The sequence below is a fragment of the Mauremys mutica genome, chromosome 11 (assembly GCF_020497125.1).
Source record: "Mauremys mutica isolate MM-2020 ecotype Southern chromosome 11, ASM2049712v1, whole genome shotgun sequence".
Classification (NCBI taxonomy): Eukaryota; Metazoa; Chordata; order Testudines; family Geoemydidae; genus Mauremys; species Mauremys mutica.
This window is the reverse complement of record NC_059082.1, coordinates 64,871,413-64,887,546: the sequence shown is the minus strand read 5'-3', so window position 1 is coordinate 64,887,546 and position 16,134 is coordinate 64,871,413. Positions and strand designations below refer to the sequence as shown.

Here is a 16,134-nt window from a genome sequence, read left to right as displayed (position 1 = left end):
TAATCAGAATTAAAAAAATTAATCACAATCACTGTTTTAATCTCACTGTTAAACAATAGAATACTAATTGAAGTTTATTAAATATTTTGGATGTTTTTCTACATTTTCATATATATTGTAGTCTGTGTTGTAATTGAAATCAAAGTGTATATTATTTTTATTACAAATATTTTCACTAAAAATGATAAACAAAAGAAATAGTATTTTTCAATTCACCTCATTCAAGTACTGTAGTGCAATCTCTGTCATGAAAGTGCAATTTACAAATGTAGATTTTTTTAAAATTATATAACTGCACTCAAAAACAAAACAATGTAAAACTTCAAAGCCTACAAGTCCACTCAGTCCTACTTCTTGTTCAGCCAATCGCTAAGACAAACAAGTTTGTTTACATGTACAAGAGATAATGCTGCCCTCCTTATTTACAATGGTACCAGAAAGTGAGAACAGGCATTTGCATGGCACTTTTGTAGCTGGCATTGCTGGTATTGTATTGGTTTTGTAGCTGGTATTTATGTGCCAGGTATGCTAAAAATTCGTATGCCCTTTCATGCTTCAGCCACCATTCCAGAGGACATGCTTCCATGCTGAGGATGCTCGTTAAAAAAAATAATGCGTTAATTACATTTCTGACTGAACTCCTTGGGGGAGAATTATGTCCCCTGCTGTTTTAACCTCATTCTGCCATATATTTCATGTTATAGCAGTCTCAGATGATGACCTAGTACATGTTGTTCATTTTAAGAACACTTTCACTGCAGATTTCAAAAAACACAAAGAAGGTACCAGTGTGAGATTTCTAAAGACAGCTACAGCACTTGACCCAAGGTTTAGGAATCTGAAGTGCCTTCCAAAATCTGAGAGGGACCAGGTGTGGAGCATGCTTTCAGAAGTCTTAAAAGAGCAACACTCTGATAAAGAAACTACAGAACCCAAAGCATCAAAAAAGAAAATCAGCCTTCTTTGTTGGCATCTGACTCAGATAATTAAAGTGAACATGCGTCGGTCCACACTGCTTTGGATTGTTATCAAGCAGAACCCGTCATCAGCATGGACAAATGTCTCCTGGAATGGTGGTTGAAGTATGAAGGGACATACGAATCTTTAGCGCATCTGGCATGTAAATATCTTGCGACTCTGGCTACAACAGTGCCATGCAAACGCCTGTTCTCACTTTCAGGTGACATTGTAAACAAGAAGCGGGCAGCGTTGTCTCCTGCAAATGTAAACATACTTGTTTGTCTGAGCGATTGGCTGAACAAGAAGTAGGAATGAGTGGATTTGCATGGTCTACGATTGTTTTATTTTTGAATGCAGTTTTTTTACATTTACTATTCAGAAGAAAAATTCTTCTTTTAACCATCTTAATTTAAATGAAACAAGCACAGAAAATTTCTTTACCTTAGCAAATTTTTTTTTAATTTTCCCTTTATTTTTTTAGAAGTTTACATTTAACACAGTACTGCGCTGTACTGTGCAGTACTGTAGTGTGCTGTACAGTATTTGGGGTTATTTTTGGTCACTGTTGCCTGGTTGAATGCTTCCGGTTCCAAATGAGGTGTGTGGTTAACTGGTCAGTTCGTAACTCTGGTGTTTGTAACTCTGAGGTTCTACTGTATTTTCAATTCCAAATGGCCAAGCTGAGCTGATTACTATAATGGACAACATTATTTCTTGCCATCTCATTTTTCATAACCGATGTGTTCCTTTATCCCTCAACTTCATTTTTCATATAATTACTTTGTAAAGATGTCTGTGTACTAGCTGTTTTATTTTATAATTTTTTCTAACTTTGTCTCTAAATAGCAAAGCCACCCCAAGAACCCAAATGACAAGCATCGGAGCAAGAAATGTAAGGAACCTAAGCCTAGGGTAAAGAAGTTGAAGTATCATCAATATATCCCACCTGATCAGAAAGGTGAGAAGAACGAGCCACAGATGGACTCCAATTATGCTCGCCTACTACAGCAACAGCAGCTTTTTTTGCAGCTGCAGATCCTGAGCCAACAGCAACAACACTACAACTACCAGACAATTCTACCTGCACCGCTCAAGTATGTGAAACTGTCAGTTTTTTTCCTTTAAAGGGATCAATTTGCTTTTTTCTTAAATAAGGAAAAAATATAGATCAAATGTAGAATTTGTATTTTAAGGTTAAATTATGCATGTTAGGCCCCAACCCCGTATTTGGGGATGGTGACTCATCATGGTTTGAGATGGTTATATTTAAAGGTAGGTCAGTGCACATACCCTTATACTACCTGTTCCTCAGTCTCCAATTCTCTGCATCTCTTAGCAGCACACATAGTGATGAGACTATAGTTTTAATTTATTGAAGGGACAGTAAAGTCTGATAAACCTATAACTGGACCTACTGGTTTAATTTTGCTCTGAGGACATATGAAAGCACAGCAGCCCCTTTATTTGTCTGCTATATTTTTCTAATCAAACATGTTATTTATGTAACCCTTCTGCCCGTCTGAGCTGGCAGCAACAAGGGCCGGGTTCAGTATCTAGGGGTTCTGTTTCAATAACACAATGCAAAACCGGCTCGAGCCCCCACCCAGTGACCTGGGACAATTACATACCACCCCCCGGGCGCCTCTAAGAGGCAATACTTCCCCTCTTGGAAGCACGGAGTCTGAGTGTAGCAAAATCCTTTTAATAAAGGAGGGAAACAATGTGGCATTATGTTGGGGAAACACCACAAACAGGATTCATAACACAAACCATGAGCAAAAGACCCACCCCCAAGTAAGTTTGGCAGTATTCTTTTCCCCTCAGAGTCTTAAGTCCAGCAATCCAAAAGACCACCCAAAGTCCCAAAAGTCTCTTGAGTCCAGCAACCCAAAAATCACCCAAAAGTCCAACAACCCAAAAGTCTCTGTCCTTGGTCAGTGCAGCCCCAGAGTTCAAAAGTTTATCTGCAGAGTTTTACCTCCCAGACGGGGTGGGGCGGGGGGAGTACAGCAGTGTTAAGGGGCAACTTACGTGGTCCGAGGCCGACTGCTCTGCCTCTCCATGGGGTTCTGTTGCAACCCTCACCAGCCGCTCCACACCACCAGCCTTCCCGTGAGCTGTTCCACGAACTGCTCCGCTCCGCCAGCTGCTCCGCTCCACCAGCTGTCCCACGAGCTGCTCCAGTCATCCCGCAAACTGCTCCACTCCGCCAGCCGCTCAGCAACATAGCTTCAGGCCCCCCCACTCACTCAGTGATTTCAGCTCTTAGTGATTTTAGCTCTTTAGTGATTTCAGCTTGTAGTAGGAGAGCCTCAATGCTGGTGCACCATTGGCCCAATGTGAATTCAGCTCAGCAGCCTGTAGCTAGATTCCTAATGGAATTAAAATTAGCTCTGATATTCCACCGTAGAGAGAGGAGGAGGTGCAATTGGCATTTCAGGCCCTCAGACAGGGCCTATATCATCAGGCACAAATACCTGTCCCTAGCCTCTCTCAATTCACTAGGTTTTGGAACCCATGTCCCTTGTCTAGCAAGTGCTACTTAGTTGATGGTGAGTCCCTCTGTCATAAAACAGTTTCATTGTCCTTGAGTCACATTATCAGGGTAACAACACTTTATTCTTCCTGCCCCAAACACAGAGAAACTGGGGATCCCACAGCAGCCAAAGTAACCATTTGGGCTGCTGTGGGTTCATGCTAGGCGGGGTGGGTGTGCCTATGCAAACAAGATCAGCCCCTGAAGTTCTTTTCCACAACTCACCACAATTCACCACTAGATGTCAGGGTAGAGCTCATCCTGACTCTGCTTACATCTACATTCACAAGAATCGTGATCTCTTATGAATGCTTGTAACTTTCAACACCCTGCCTGTACATACGTTATGACTCAAGCAGGCAGATCGGAGACAGAACACAACATCTATGCACATTTTGCTATTGCTATCCCAGTGGTTTTGTTGCTGTTTGGGACATTTTGGAGGGGGCTGAGACACTTTTGGATAAGAAGGAATGTTGGGCTTTGTAAACTGCAATAGGAGATTAAAATTTGGGCCTAAAATCCTGTCTAGGAACTTTTTACACTCCTCCCTTTCTCCCCTCACCATAGTATATGAGTGACTCACAAACATCATTAATCCCCAATATGCCCATGAGGGAGAAAATCTAACTCACAGCAATGTATCATTCTGTTTCCAGCCTTTCTTAACAACTGATAGTAAATAACTAAAAAGTATAATCTGAGAGTGACAAATTACATTTGTATAATTGCCATATATACTATCTTTGGAAGCAGTGATGTGCTGTGTGGTATCAGCTGCTCATTCTGTTACATGTAGAGACATACAAAAATATTTTTATCTTGAATCAAATTGAACAAAGAAAGTGCAGGGAATTTTAATTAAAATCCATTTTAAATTGATATTAATACAACAAGCTTAGCCGTGTATGCTGTAATATCAGTTTGTTCTTTGAGTGCTTGCACATGTTCATTCCAGTGTAGGTGTGTGCACACCCTGAGCACAGTTCCAGAATTTTTTCCCTTAGTGGTTGTATCAGTCGGCTTGGTTCTAGTGCCTCTGGTGCCGCACACTCATAGCGCCAGTATAAGGGGCCTTGCCACGCCCTTTCAGTTCCTTCATACCATCCATGATTGCTGCTGAAACTTCCCTCGTTGCTCAGGTCTGGACATGATCACACAGGACTATGACCAGCTACTCCACCCAAACCTTAGCTCTCTTCATCTGATGGCCTGGAACCTTCATGGCTGAACCCCGAAGAGCAAGCTTGCTCAGAGCAGTTCATAGAGTCCTACTGGACAGTAGAAAACCTTCCACTAGGGTGATGTACCTGGAAAAATGGAAACAATTGTCCATCTGGTCTTCCCAGCACGGAGTTCTGACTATGCAGTCCTCATTGCAGCTCATTCTGGAATACCTTCTACTTTTAAAGCAGCCAAGCCTGGCCTTTTCTTCAGTCAAGGTCCACCTGGTGGCCATTTCAGTCTTTCATCCTAAGGTTGACAGTAGGTCAGTTTTCTCACATGAAATGATTATTTGTTTTCTCAAAGGCCTGGAGAGGGTATTCCCTCAGATAAAGGAACCAATTCCTCTCCTCCCACTGGGACCTAAACCTTGTCCTGTTGAAACTAGCGACAGGCTCAGTGTTGGACTTCTCTTGGAAGGTGGCCTTTCTGGTGGCCATTACATCATTCAGGAGAGTTTCAGAGATCCACACCCTCACCTCGGAACCTCATATATAAGGCTATGATTTAGTCATGGGTATTTTTAGTAAAAGTCATGGGCAATAAACAAAAATTCACGGTCCGTGACCTGTTCATGACTTGTACTATAAATACTCCTGATTAAATCTTGGTAAGAGGGGTGCCAGCAGCACTAGCTTCCAGGGGCCGCTGCTCAGCAGCTGCTCTTGCCACCCTAGGACTGCTGCTGGGGGCTGCCAACAGCAGCTGCTCCGGCTGCCCTGGGACCGCTGGCTGTGGGGCCACCCAAATGGCTGGCTGTGGAGCTGTTCCAGTAGTGGCCAGTGCAGATGGCCATGGAGCCAGCTGCTTGGGCAGCCCTGGGGTCAGCCACACTGGCTGCCTCGGAAGTCACGGAGGTCACGGAAAGTCACGGAATCCATGACTTCTGTGACCTCCATGGCCAACCTGGAGCCCTACTCATATACAATCTTCTTCAAAGAGAAAGTGCAGCTACGCATGCATCCAAAGTTCCTCACGAAAGTGGTTTCTCAATTCCACTGCAACCAATCGATTTTTCTACCACTATTCTATCCTAAGCCACGCGCAGATAGGGAAAAACAATATCTACTCTCCTGGGATGGCAGATGACCCTGGCATTCTATATTCAGAAGACCAAACCATTCCATAGATCATTGCAGTTCTTAGCGATAGCTAAGAGCATGAAGAGGCTCCCCATCCCTGCTCAGAGGATTTCATCTTGGATCATGCCATGTATCCAGGCATGTTATGACCTCTGGGGGGTCTCCTCTCTGCTGAACCTGACTCCTCATTCCACTTACTCCACTTGGTCTCAGGCCTCTTTGGCAGCTTTTCTAGCTCAAGCTTCTATTCGAGATATCTGCAGCGCTGCGACCTGGTCCTCGGTGCACACGTTCTCAGCACGTTATGCCATCACTCAGCAAGCCAGAGACAATGCCTACTTTGGCCACACAGTGTTGCAGTCAGCTTGCTCTTAAGCTTCAAGCCCATCTCCTGCGCAGCTGTTTGTGAATCACCTACATTGGAATAGATATGGGCAAGCACTCGAAGAAGAAAAAACAGTTACTAACCTTTTGTAACTGTTATTCTTCTAGATGTATTGCATATCCATTCTAAGACCTGGCTGCTGTCCCCTCTCTTGGAGTGGTCCATGAGAAGACACTGAAAGGGTGTGAGCTCAGCAGGGCCCCTTATTCCCGCACTGTGAGCGCGCAGCAACAGGAGGTGTTAGAGCCGACTCAATGGGTACCACTAAGGGAAAAAATTCAGGCAACTGTGCTCAGGACATGCCCACTCCTACGCTGAAATGGTCATGTGCAACACCTCTTGAAGAATAACAGTTACAAAAGGTTAGTAACCATTTTCTGTTCTTCGAGTTCTTGCACATGTCCAATGTAACCGTTTTTTCTTACCTAGTAAGTATTATTCTACATCATAGACAGAAACATTTAAAAAAAATCTTGCTAACCCCACTTTAAAAGACCCTTGAGATATTAAGAGGTATACATTGTTGCTTAGAAATGCCAGTAAGGGCCTAATTATACAAACCAGGAAAGAAAAGTGCAGCTGTTCAGAAAGATGAGGTGGAAGTCTGGAATTTCAGTGACTGCTAAACATATTAGGTTTTTTGACACAAAGATCCACTCACTGATCTGATCTTTTTTCAAAATAACAAAATTAAAGATTAACCTACCATAATCTTTTGGATATTTATTCTAAAATACGTACTCTGCCTTGTCAGCAAGGTACAATTTGCATTTGAACAATAAGTCGAAATGTCTCTACCAAAATATGCAATTCCTGGTACGATATTGTTTATCCAGGGAAGTTGTAATCACAAATACAAAGTCAGTTAAAAGGCAGGCCCACTTGCTCTGTGGCCATATAATGCAGTTTTGTTATAGAAATTTAGGTATCCATGCTTGACCAATAAATCCAACCAATTAATTAACATGAGTAAGTTTTGTTTTCTGAGAATGACTGGCCAGGTTTCTTGCAAAGCAAAACCAGTTTGGCAGATGAAAAAATCATGCCAAAACTTCTAATGCTATATATCTAAAGTTAGACACCTAACCCCTTATTTAAGCACATAAATAACACTTGTTTTCCCCCAAAAGAACTGAATGTGCAGTCTCCAGTGAAGTCACAGGGAGATGTGCATATTCAATTCCTCTGAAAATCAGGCCACTCTTACTTATGTGTCTACATATGGACTTAGGTACTTCATTTTAGGTATCTAGATTGAAAATGTTACTTTTAGCTTTTGTGATCGGAAATAGATTGAAATGTTAGTGTGCAATTCACTTAGAGAAATAGGGGTGCAAACTCTTCTTCTTGGCTCCCCCATTTGTTCACATATATCTCAAACAATTACCACACTCCAAAGGTTCTTTAATTAATTCTAAATATGTAAATCTGTATATGAAGAAAGCTTTTATAATAATGTATGTCACTCTGTTTACCTAGTTTACTGCACTAGTCAGCAGAAGCTTGGTTAATTTCAATATTTCTTCCTGTGTTTTTGATATCTGATTATGGTGTTCTTGCATTAATAGAAAAAATGGTACAATATTTGAAACCAAGACAGCTTGGGTTGTATAAATCCTGTTTTCTTTTTAGAGGCAAGATTTCCTTAATATTTTAGTAGTGTAATAAAAGTGATTAAACATAAACTTGTAAGACTAACTGTATACTACATAAAATACCAATATATTTTCCACAGCAAACTTTTCCTCTGCAAGAAATTCAAGAATCATCTAAAATATTTAATGAGTCCAGCTGTGTTAATATGCATCTGAGGAAAAGTCAATTTTCTGCCATTAAGTGGATAAATTTTAAATTCAGTACTACCGCTTCTGAAAAGTAAATAACATAATAGCTAGCACTGATATTTTTATGCTTTTTTACTTGCAGGCCTCTCAGTGACAAACAGAACAACAACGGGAATATACCACTGACTACTTTGAGCAACAGCACACCTACGTCCGTAGCCTGCACACCAAGACAGAACAGTAATATTCCCAGCAGAAAACCAGGACCGCTTCCTTCAAGCTTGGATGACCTGAAGGTAAAAATGAAGAGGGATTTGTCTATCTGCAAATATCAGCAAAGGTTATAACTTGCATATTGTTACTGACATTTTTATAGAAATGTTTTTGTCATTTTCATTTACTACCACCCTAGATTTTTTGCTTTTATTTAGTTTTTCCCCTCCAGTTTCCAAGAAGCTCTTTTCTTGTCCAAAGCATTTTATAAATTTTATCTAATCCTTACAACACTTCTCTACTTCAGATAAGAAAGGAACCTAGAATAAATTATTTGCATACTTTATCTGTTCAGTATATGAAGGCTTGCCTGGGAGAATGAAAAAGAGGAAGCTGTTCAGTTGAGGTTCGGAACATTCTGCTTCAGAGCAGGGAAATCTTCAACCAGACTTAAAATACAAAGCCAAATGGAACAGAGTTTTCTGTCTGGCATCCCAGCACCAGTTGTCTCCTTTAACATTACCGATTTCAGTAATGCTGGACTATTTGCTATCTCTGAAACAATCTGGACTGTCCATCGGTTCTATAAATGTCCATAGAGCAGCAATATCTGCTCATCACTCCCCAATCCAGGACCAGACTGTTTTCCCAGCCTATAGTGGCTATATTCTTGAAATACCTCATGTATGTTTTTCCCCCAGTTCAGGAATTTCCTTTGTCTTAGGCCATCTATATAGTATTAGGGTTGATGAGTCCCCCCTTCAAGCCCTTAGTAACCTGATTCCTATACCAGCTGTCAATGAATACTGCCTTTCCTTTCTGGCTTGAAGAGTAGAGCAGATTCAGGCCCTCATGATAGATTCTCTATACAGAGTATTTCATAAAAATGGGGGCACTCTTAGATGTCACCCCAAGTTTCTACCTAAAGTTTTTAGATTCCAAATAAACCAATCTATTCACCTCCTGGTTCTCTTTCTTAAATCTCACTCGATCCCAGGAAAGCTAGTGGCCTTGCCACACTTGATGTAGCAAGGCCACTGTCTTTTTACTGAGAAAAAATTGTTCAGGAACATGCCCAAACTATTTATGGCCTTTGCTGATTGAATTAAGGGGCAAACTGTATCCTTACAGAAGTTATCCAAATCAGTCTCCAGCTGTATAAGGCCATGTTATGAACTAGCCAGAGTAGATCCATCAAGCCACATTAGAGTGCATTGCATTAGGGTCCAGGCAGCATGCGCTGCCTGTTTGAGGAATATTCCTGTATCTGAAATATATTGAGCAGCTACACTGGGCTCGCTACACATTTACAAAATGCTATTGTTTAACACAGGCTTCCAGAAATTGGAGGCAGTTTTTCTAGGGTTCTCCTGCAGAGTTTTTTAAGTAGGATTCCTAGCACCCACCTCCATGCAACCAGACAACTGCTTGTTAGTCACCAAGAGAGGAACCTATGAGCACAGTCACTCATAGAAAGAGTTACTTAGCTTACAGTAACTGTGGTTCTTTGAGTCGAGTTGTCCACACAGATTCCACACCCCATCATACTTTCCTGCAAATATAGAGTTCTACTCCTATGGCATTGGTGAAGGAACTGAAGGACAGATGGGTCTACTTTGCCCTGTATATTCTTGGTTGGGGGCACCCAGAGTGCAGGTGTGGCCCTAACAGACACTGTTAGCCAAAAGAATATGGTATTTTGCATGTGAGGTACATGTTCACCAAGAGTAGCTTCATGTGAACAACACATCTCAAAGAACCACAGCTACTGTAGGGTAAGTAACCATTTATTTTTAAATAAAAAATTTGGTGGAAAGAATTACATAAAACACATACTGTAACTTACCCCTTCTGTCCATAGTTCACCCCCAGTGAGTATGTCAGTATACTTATGACTGGAAAATCCAGGCTCTCTCCACCAGAAGTTAGATAGCTGAATTGCTTATGCTTTTCATTCTTGTGAAAGAAACCCAGGTGGCATATGGTAATAATTGATTCATTTCTAACTAAAGGTGACTAATGCACTGAGTCATCCAATCCTGATAAATTTCTGATACAATAGGTCCCATAATCTTGTCTCATGCTGGCATAAGAAAGTGACTCAACATGCCAAATGTTGTGTATTCAGTGCTTTAATGTGCACATTTGTCAAATACTGTAGATTTGTTTCAGTTTTCAGTCCAAAATGAAGAGACGATGTACTTTCATATTTCCCAGATGAGTCTTGTTTGTGTTAAAGAAATATGCAGTGTGCTTACAGTGCTATCTGAAATGTTTGTCCATTGTACAGCAATGTAATAGTATTAAAATGAATTTTTGGCTTTCCACCAAAAGGAACTTGTTCATATAGATATGTTTTTTACATAAATGTTACTATAAAGAATCTCTTTTGCCCACAAAAGACCAGTGCATAATGAATAGTGAATATGCTGAATATGCTTTTAGCAAAATGCAATGCAAATAAAACAACATGCTGGTTTTGTTTTGTTTTGAGTACTAAGTCTTATTTTATCCTCAGGTAGCTGAACTGAAGATGGAATTGAAATTAAGGGGATTGCCAGTGTCTGGAACTAAAACAGATCTTATTGAGCGTCTAAAACCCTACCAAGATCTTAATAATAATGGTGTCAATACTAATAAAGTGGTTGCAATAACCACTTCTACTGGTGTCATCAGTAACACAGGGGAGGTAACTGTGGCATTCCCTGTTACAACATTAAATAAATCAGTGGGGAGCTTTCCTTCAGAAACGTCGTCTGCTGGAACTGGCTTCAAATTAGCACATACTGAAAGCATTAGCTCCCCTTTGCCCATTTCACCATCTCCTTCAGAACAATCAAGTCTGAGCACAGATGACACAAACATGACAGATACTTTCACAGAATTGATGAGCATGATGTCACCATCGCAGTTCTTAAGCACTTCACCTCTAAGAGTGACTGTGAATGAAGACAGTCTGAGTCATGCCAGTGGAAGCATTTCAAGCATGGAGCTTGATGCAGCAGAAAAGGACCGCAAGCTTCAGGAAAAAGAGAAGCAGATTGAAGAGCTCAAAAGGAAACTGGAACAAGAACAGAAACTTGTGGAAGTACTGAAAATGCAACTGGAGGTTGAAAAACGGGGTCAGCAGCAGCAGCAATCTCAGACTCCTGTTAACTCCATAACTACGTTGGATCAGAAACAGTTAAATGCTGCTATCAAAGATGAAAACACTCTCACTGATTGCTCTAGTCCAAGGCAACCAGTATCTGTAACCAGCCATTCTTTAGGACAGCCAGTGTCTACTGGTGGCCAGAACCTAGTTGCTAAAAAGGCTGTTGTTATCAAACAGGAGGTACCTTTGGCCAAAGCTGAACCACAGAATGTAATCTCTCAATTCTATGTGAGTTCACAGAGGCAGCCACAAACTGCAGTTGTTGCCCAGCCTCAAGCTTTACTAGCTACCCAGGGAACAACACAGTTGCTACTCCCACTGTCTATCCAAGGACCGAATTCAGCCACTTCAGTGCAGCTACCACTGGGCAATATACAGCTACAGGTATGAAATGTTTTCTCTGTCTTTAATCATTTAAATTACCCATTATGATTGTCAGCCATGCTACTCATTTTTATATAGAGTAGAAAAGCGCTGTTTATGTTCTTAATCATTGTAAAAATACTGACTTATTTCATGATTGCATTAGACGAGTAGAAACTATCAAGAGCCAATCGTTTCAGTTAGCTTCTTTTCCCATACTCAGGCATTTCCTAGATGAGTCCTTTTTGTGCATTCTAGCAAAGATATTTTGAAAAGTTTCCTTGACAGTTATTCTTCCAAGGATTAAGCCTACTAGCCCAAGAGGCAAGTACCTGCAGCCCTCTATCCCTTTCCACATGCACTCCCTCCTGCCCCCAGTAAATCAACTCTGACTTCCTACCACCACACAAGTCATCAGTTCTTCCCCCATAAATAAAATCAGTTCTGATGCTCATCTGTCAGATAAAATGAATTCTCACAGGCACTTACCTTCCAGTTAATCAGCTTTAGGCTCTCCCTAAATCAATTAATTCTGGCCTCAACAACCACATATCCCCCACATGCTGGGATCTCCCCTGCCAGTGTAGCTTGGGAAGCCCTATCTCTGCTGTCTTCCTGGATATGCAGATAGCTCTTCTGCACATGGGCCACTCTGCTCCTTGCTCCCCTAACCTTCAGGTAAAGCAGCAGATCCAGCCCCTTTAAAGGTAATAATTGGAGATATACCAATCTCCTAGAACTGGAAGGGACCTTGAAAGGTCATCAAGTCCAGCCCCCTGCCTTCACTAGCAGGACCAATTTTTGCCCCAGATCCCTAAGTGGCCTCCTCAAGAATTGAACTCACAACCCTGGGTTTAGCAGGCCAATGCTCAAACCACTGAGCTATCTCTCCCCCCTTTTCTCCAGCAACCCCCCTCTTCACAATATAAATCAGTTAGGTGATTCTAGTGAAAATGATCTCCATGACATTCTGTACTACTGAAATGTGAATGGAAACTTTGGAGTCTCCTTGACCTCCTTTCATTCAGATTTTGTAGTAGTAACATCACTTAGTTTTAGTAGGCTACCAAACTAAGAAGAAAAAAAACTGATGACTTAACAGTATCACCTATCATACCTGCCTGCAGTGATGGTACGCTTTGTTTAGGAAATAGAGACTGCCCAGATTGTGTTGGGGGAGAATTAGCTTTGGCATAGTAAAGTTCTTAATGTTTTGGGGTTGGTTTTTTGGAGGGCGGGAAGGGATTTACATTACCATACATTTGAGGTTCAAGGAACAGGTGTATAGAAAGGGGTTTCTCGGTTGTGTACAAATATTTTACTATATATTCATGTGCAATTGCTGTTTCATTTGCTGCCTGTCTCAATAAGAATTTGGAGGAGTTTTCCCAGACTGTACAGAAAGTATCCTATTCAGATTTTCTGATCTATACTGGATCAGAACATATAACTCTTGTTTGCAAAATGCGTATTGGGACTTTTCTCCCAAGTTCAACTGTATGTTTGCCCATCTACTTCTATTTTACTTTTACATACTCAAATATTGGGCTGTAAATGGAATCTGTGGAATCAGAAAGTGAAAGAATATTCAAACAATGTGACTTCTTTAATGATTGTAAATTACCACAACTGAGGATTATTGATTATGCCATAACAATACTGTAAATAGCTAAAATGTTAAATGTCATTGTGTAAATTTCATCTGTCTTTAGGCTCAGTCACAAGCAGGAATTCAGGCTTCCTCACAAGTATCTGTGCCTGTTTCATCTTCTGGTCTAGTTCAGACAGCACCACAGATGCATGGTCCACCATCAAAACAAAGTACTGTCACCCAGTATGTGCTCAGTCAGGCCCAACAAATCAGAAAGGTTTGTGACTACTGATGAGATACAAATGTGAAATTATTGTATACTGGAATTTGAGGCATTTCTGTTACTATTTGCTACATGGGTAACCTATGTGCTCTGTTAGGAAATATTATCCTTTCTAAGGCAGTCAACCTGGTTTACTAGATACTATATGGTGGACCAGAAAGAATGATTCTGTAGCTCAGTGGTTAGAGTGCCTATCTGGAAAACCCAGGTTCCAGGCCCTGCTCCAATGAATATTTAAGTATTTTATACAAAGTGAAACAGCTTCTACGGGGGAGATTGAGAGAGATCTATTCCAGAGTACCCTATACTCTGGTGGTTAGGGCACTCACCTTAGAGACAGGAAACCCTGTTTCGAATCAGTGTGTGGGGATTTGTACCAAAGTCTCCCACATACCCAGTGAGTGCTCTAACCACTGGGCTATAGAACACAGAAGGGATGAATTTCCTCATTTTTTTTGATGAGAGAGGCACCTAAGCTGGATCTGGCCTAACTCCAGGGGTGAATGCAGAGTGGAGGGAAATACCTCCCTGCAGTTCACAGTTAGGTGCCCAATTCCCTTTAAGGGCCAAAACTTAAGACCACACCCCTTTCCGACATTTTCTATTGCCTACGTTAGGCAGCTTCCTGCTCAGCGTGCTGGCTTGTGTGAATCCTGTTCTTTGGTACGTAACTTGGGTCTGTAGATTTCACTGCACCCCAGGATGCCTACATTTTAGGGATTGCACTGCTGAGTCCAAGTCACCTTTCTGGACCTAACTGTTAACCTCTCTGTGCACCATATTTTCCCTATGTGAAAAAATGGGGCTGATGGGCCTTAAACTTTAATAAGGTAGGTATCATGAAAGAAAACTACTATATTAGTACTAGCTGTTGTATTTCTTTGTTATTAAGCATGTGTTATTGTACTGATGGGAAAAAATGATGTTCCCATTTATTTCTTTAGATTGTGCTCAAATACCACTAACCTACTCAAATAAGGACTTTTTAATCTTAAAGGGGTAGATGTTACTGTCTATGTAGTTTTGATAATCCAGATGTACAAAAGGGAGCCCCTAATTTGGCATGTATTTTAGATATGCATTAGTTTATATCATCTTTTTCTAAGAACTAGTTTGAAATTAAATCAGGCCAGAAATTAGAACAATTGTGCTTTATTGGTTGGCCACTAGGTGGAGATGTTATTTTAAATTGTTTTATGCCTCAAAATGTGCCAGAAACCATGTTCCTCTCAGTACAACACTGATAGGTCATGTGCTGCTTGGAAAATCAGAGAGGAAAGCAGTTTAGATTTTTTTAAGTATAATCATCAGCAAAAGCTATTTGCCAGACTCTTCAGACAGACTGAAGCAGTATTATAAATTTCAGGTGAGTGAAGGCTCAACACTGCACAGTGATAGTCTCTCTCCAGGAACAGCAGTGGTGACAGTTGCTCCAGACTCTTCTGCCTGATCCACTGAAAAATACAGACAATTATTGTAGTTATAGAAAAAACACTTTCCCAGGTAGAAGTTAAGCAAACAAATACATAAGTAAGAAAGCATAATTGCTTTTACTTTCCCAAATGATTTTAATGTCATTTAACCATCATTGTGAATATAAAAATGTTAGCTTTTGATAAAATATTAATCCTTTACAGGTTTTCCCATCTAATACATCAAATACAGTATTTCCCTATCAAAATCCACCAGTTACAACACTACAGCAGCCTTTTATCAATAAAGCATTAAATACTAGCCTCGATGCTGTGAAGAACCAGGTTCCCTCAGTGCAAAATGGACCCAGTAAGGTAAGATTTAGTCACTTCTCCGCAAGACTGTTGCTACATTTTTTATTAAGAAAATGTAAGCATGAGGAATTAGTGTTGGGTGTATATGAATATTTTACATACAGAATATATACAATGTCTAATCTAGCTGTAAAAAACTGATAGTGTGTGATTACTTTTAACTAGACAGTTATCTGACTGGAGAACTAGGGTAAATCTAATATTTATATAGCTGATCCCCTTAGGAATAGTTTACTTTACCAATATGGTACACTTGTTTGTTCATTATGTTGTTGTTTCACACAGCCTGACTCACCATCCGAGTCCCAACCATATATCATACAACACTCTCTATTCAGCAACCCAGTAACCAAGACAAAAGACCCTCCACGTTATGAAGAGGCCATAAAACAGACCCGCAACATGCAGGCATGTCAGCGAGAGGTAGGTTAAATAAGAGAAAATAACTATCGGATATTTTTTCCCCTTTTTACATAGAATTATTAAAATCAGTGTCAATGTGTTGGTCCAAGTGCCAGGATATTCCTGCATGCACTCCATTGCTTAGATCAGGGGTCTCAAACTCAGTTTACCTTAGGGCCAGTGCCAGTCCTCAGATCCTCTCATCGGACCAATAATGTCACTGAAGATGGTGTTCAGAAAAGAAAAATATTTATATTGTATTTTTTATTTCGAATTTCTTAGAAATAATAAAACTGTCATACAACTTTATACAGTTCTTCGTCTGCCAGATAGTTTTTAGTGTTTTCCAGACACTTGGCAACACTTCAGT

General features: G+C 40.6%; 1 protein-coding gene across 6 annotated transcripts in view; it reads left to right on the top strand.

Annotated features, from left to right (window-relative positions):
* MRTFB (myocardin related transcription factor B) overlaps positions 1 to 16,134 on the top strand; it is a 180,898-nt gene that overhangs the window by 156,667 nt on the left and 8,097 nt on the right. For all 6 annotated transcript variants that reach the window (XM_044978710.1, XM_044978707.1, XM_044978705.1 and 3 more), the window contains 6 exons: positions 1,807 to 2,054; positions 8,114 to 8,267; positions 10,703 to 11,722; positions 13,414 to 13,569; positions 15,213 to 15,362; positions 15,648 to 15,785. In XM_044978710.1, the coding sequence (XP_044834645.1) occupies positions 1,807 to 2,054; positions 8,114 to 8,267; positions 10,703 to 11,722; positions 13,414 to 13,569; positions 15,213 to 15,362; positions 15,648 to 15,785 (1,866 nt within the window). The remainder of the gene's footprint in view (positions 1 to 1,806; positions 2,055 to 8,113; positions 8,268 to 10,702; positions 11,723 to 13,413; positions 13,570 to 15,212; positions 15,363 to 15,647; positions 15,786 to 16,134) is intronic.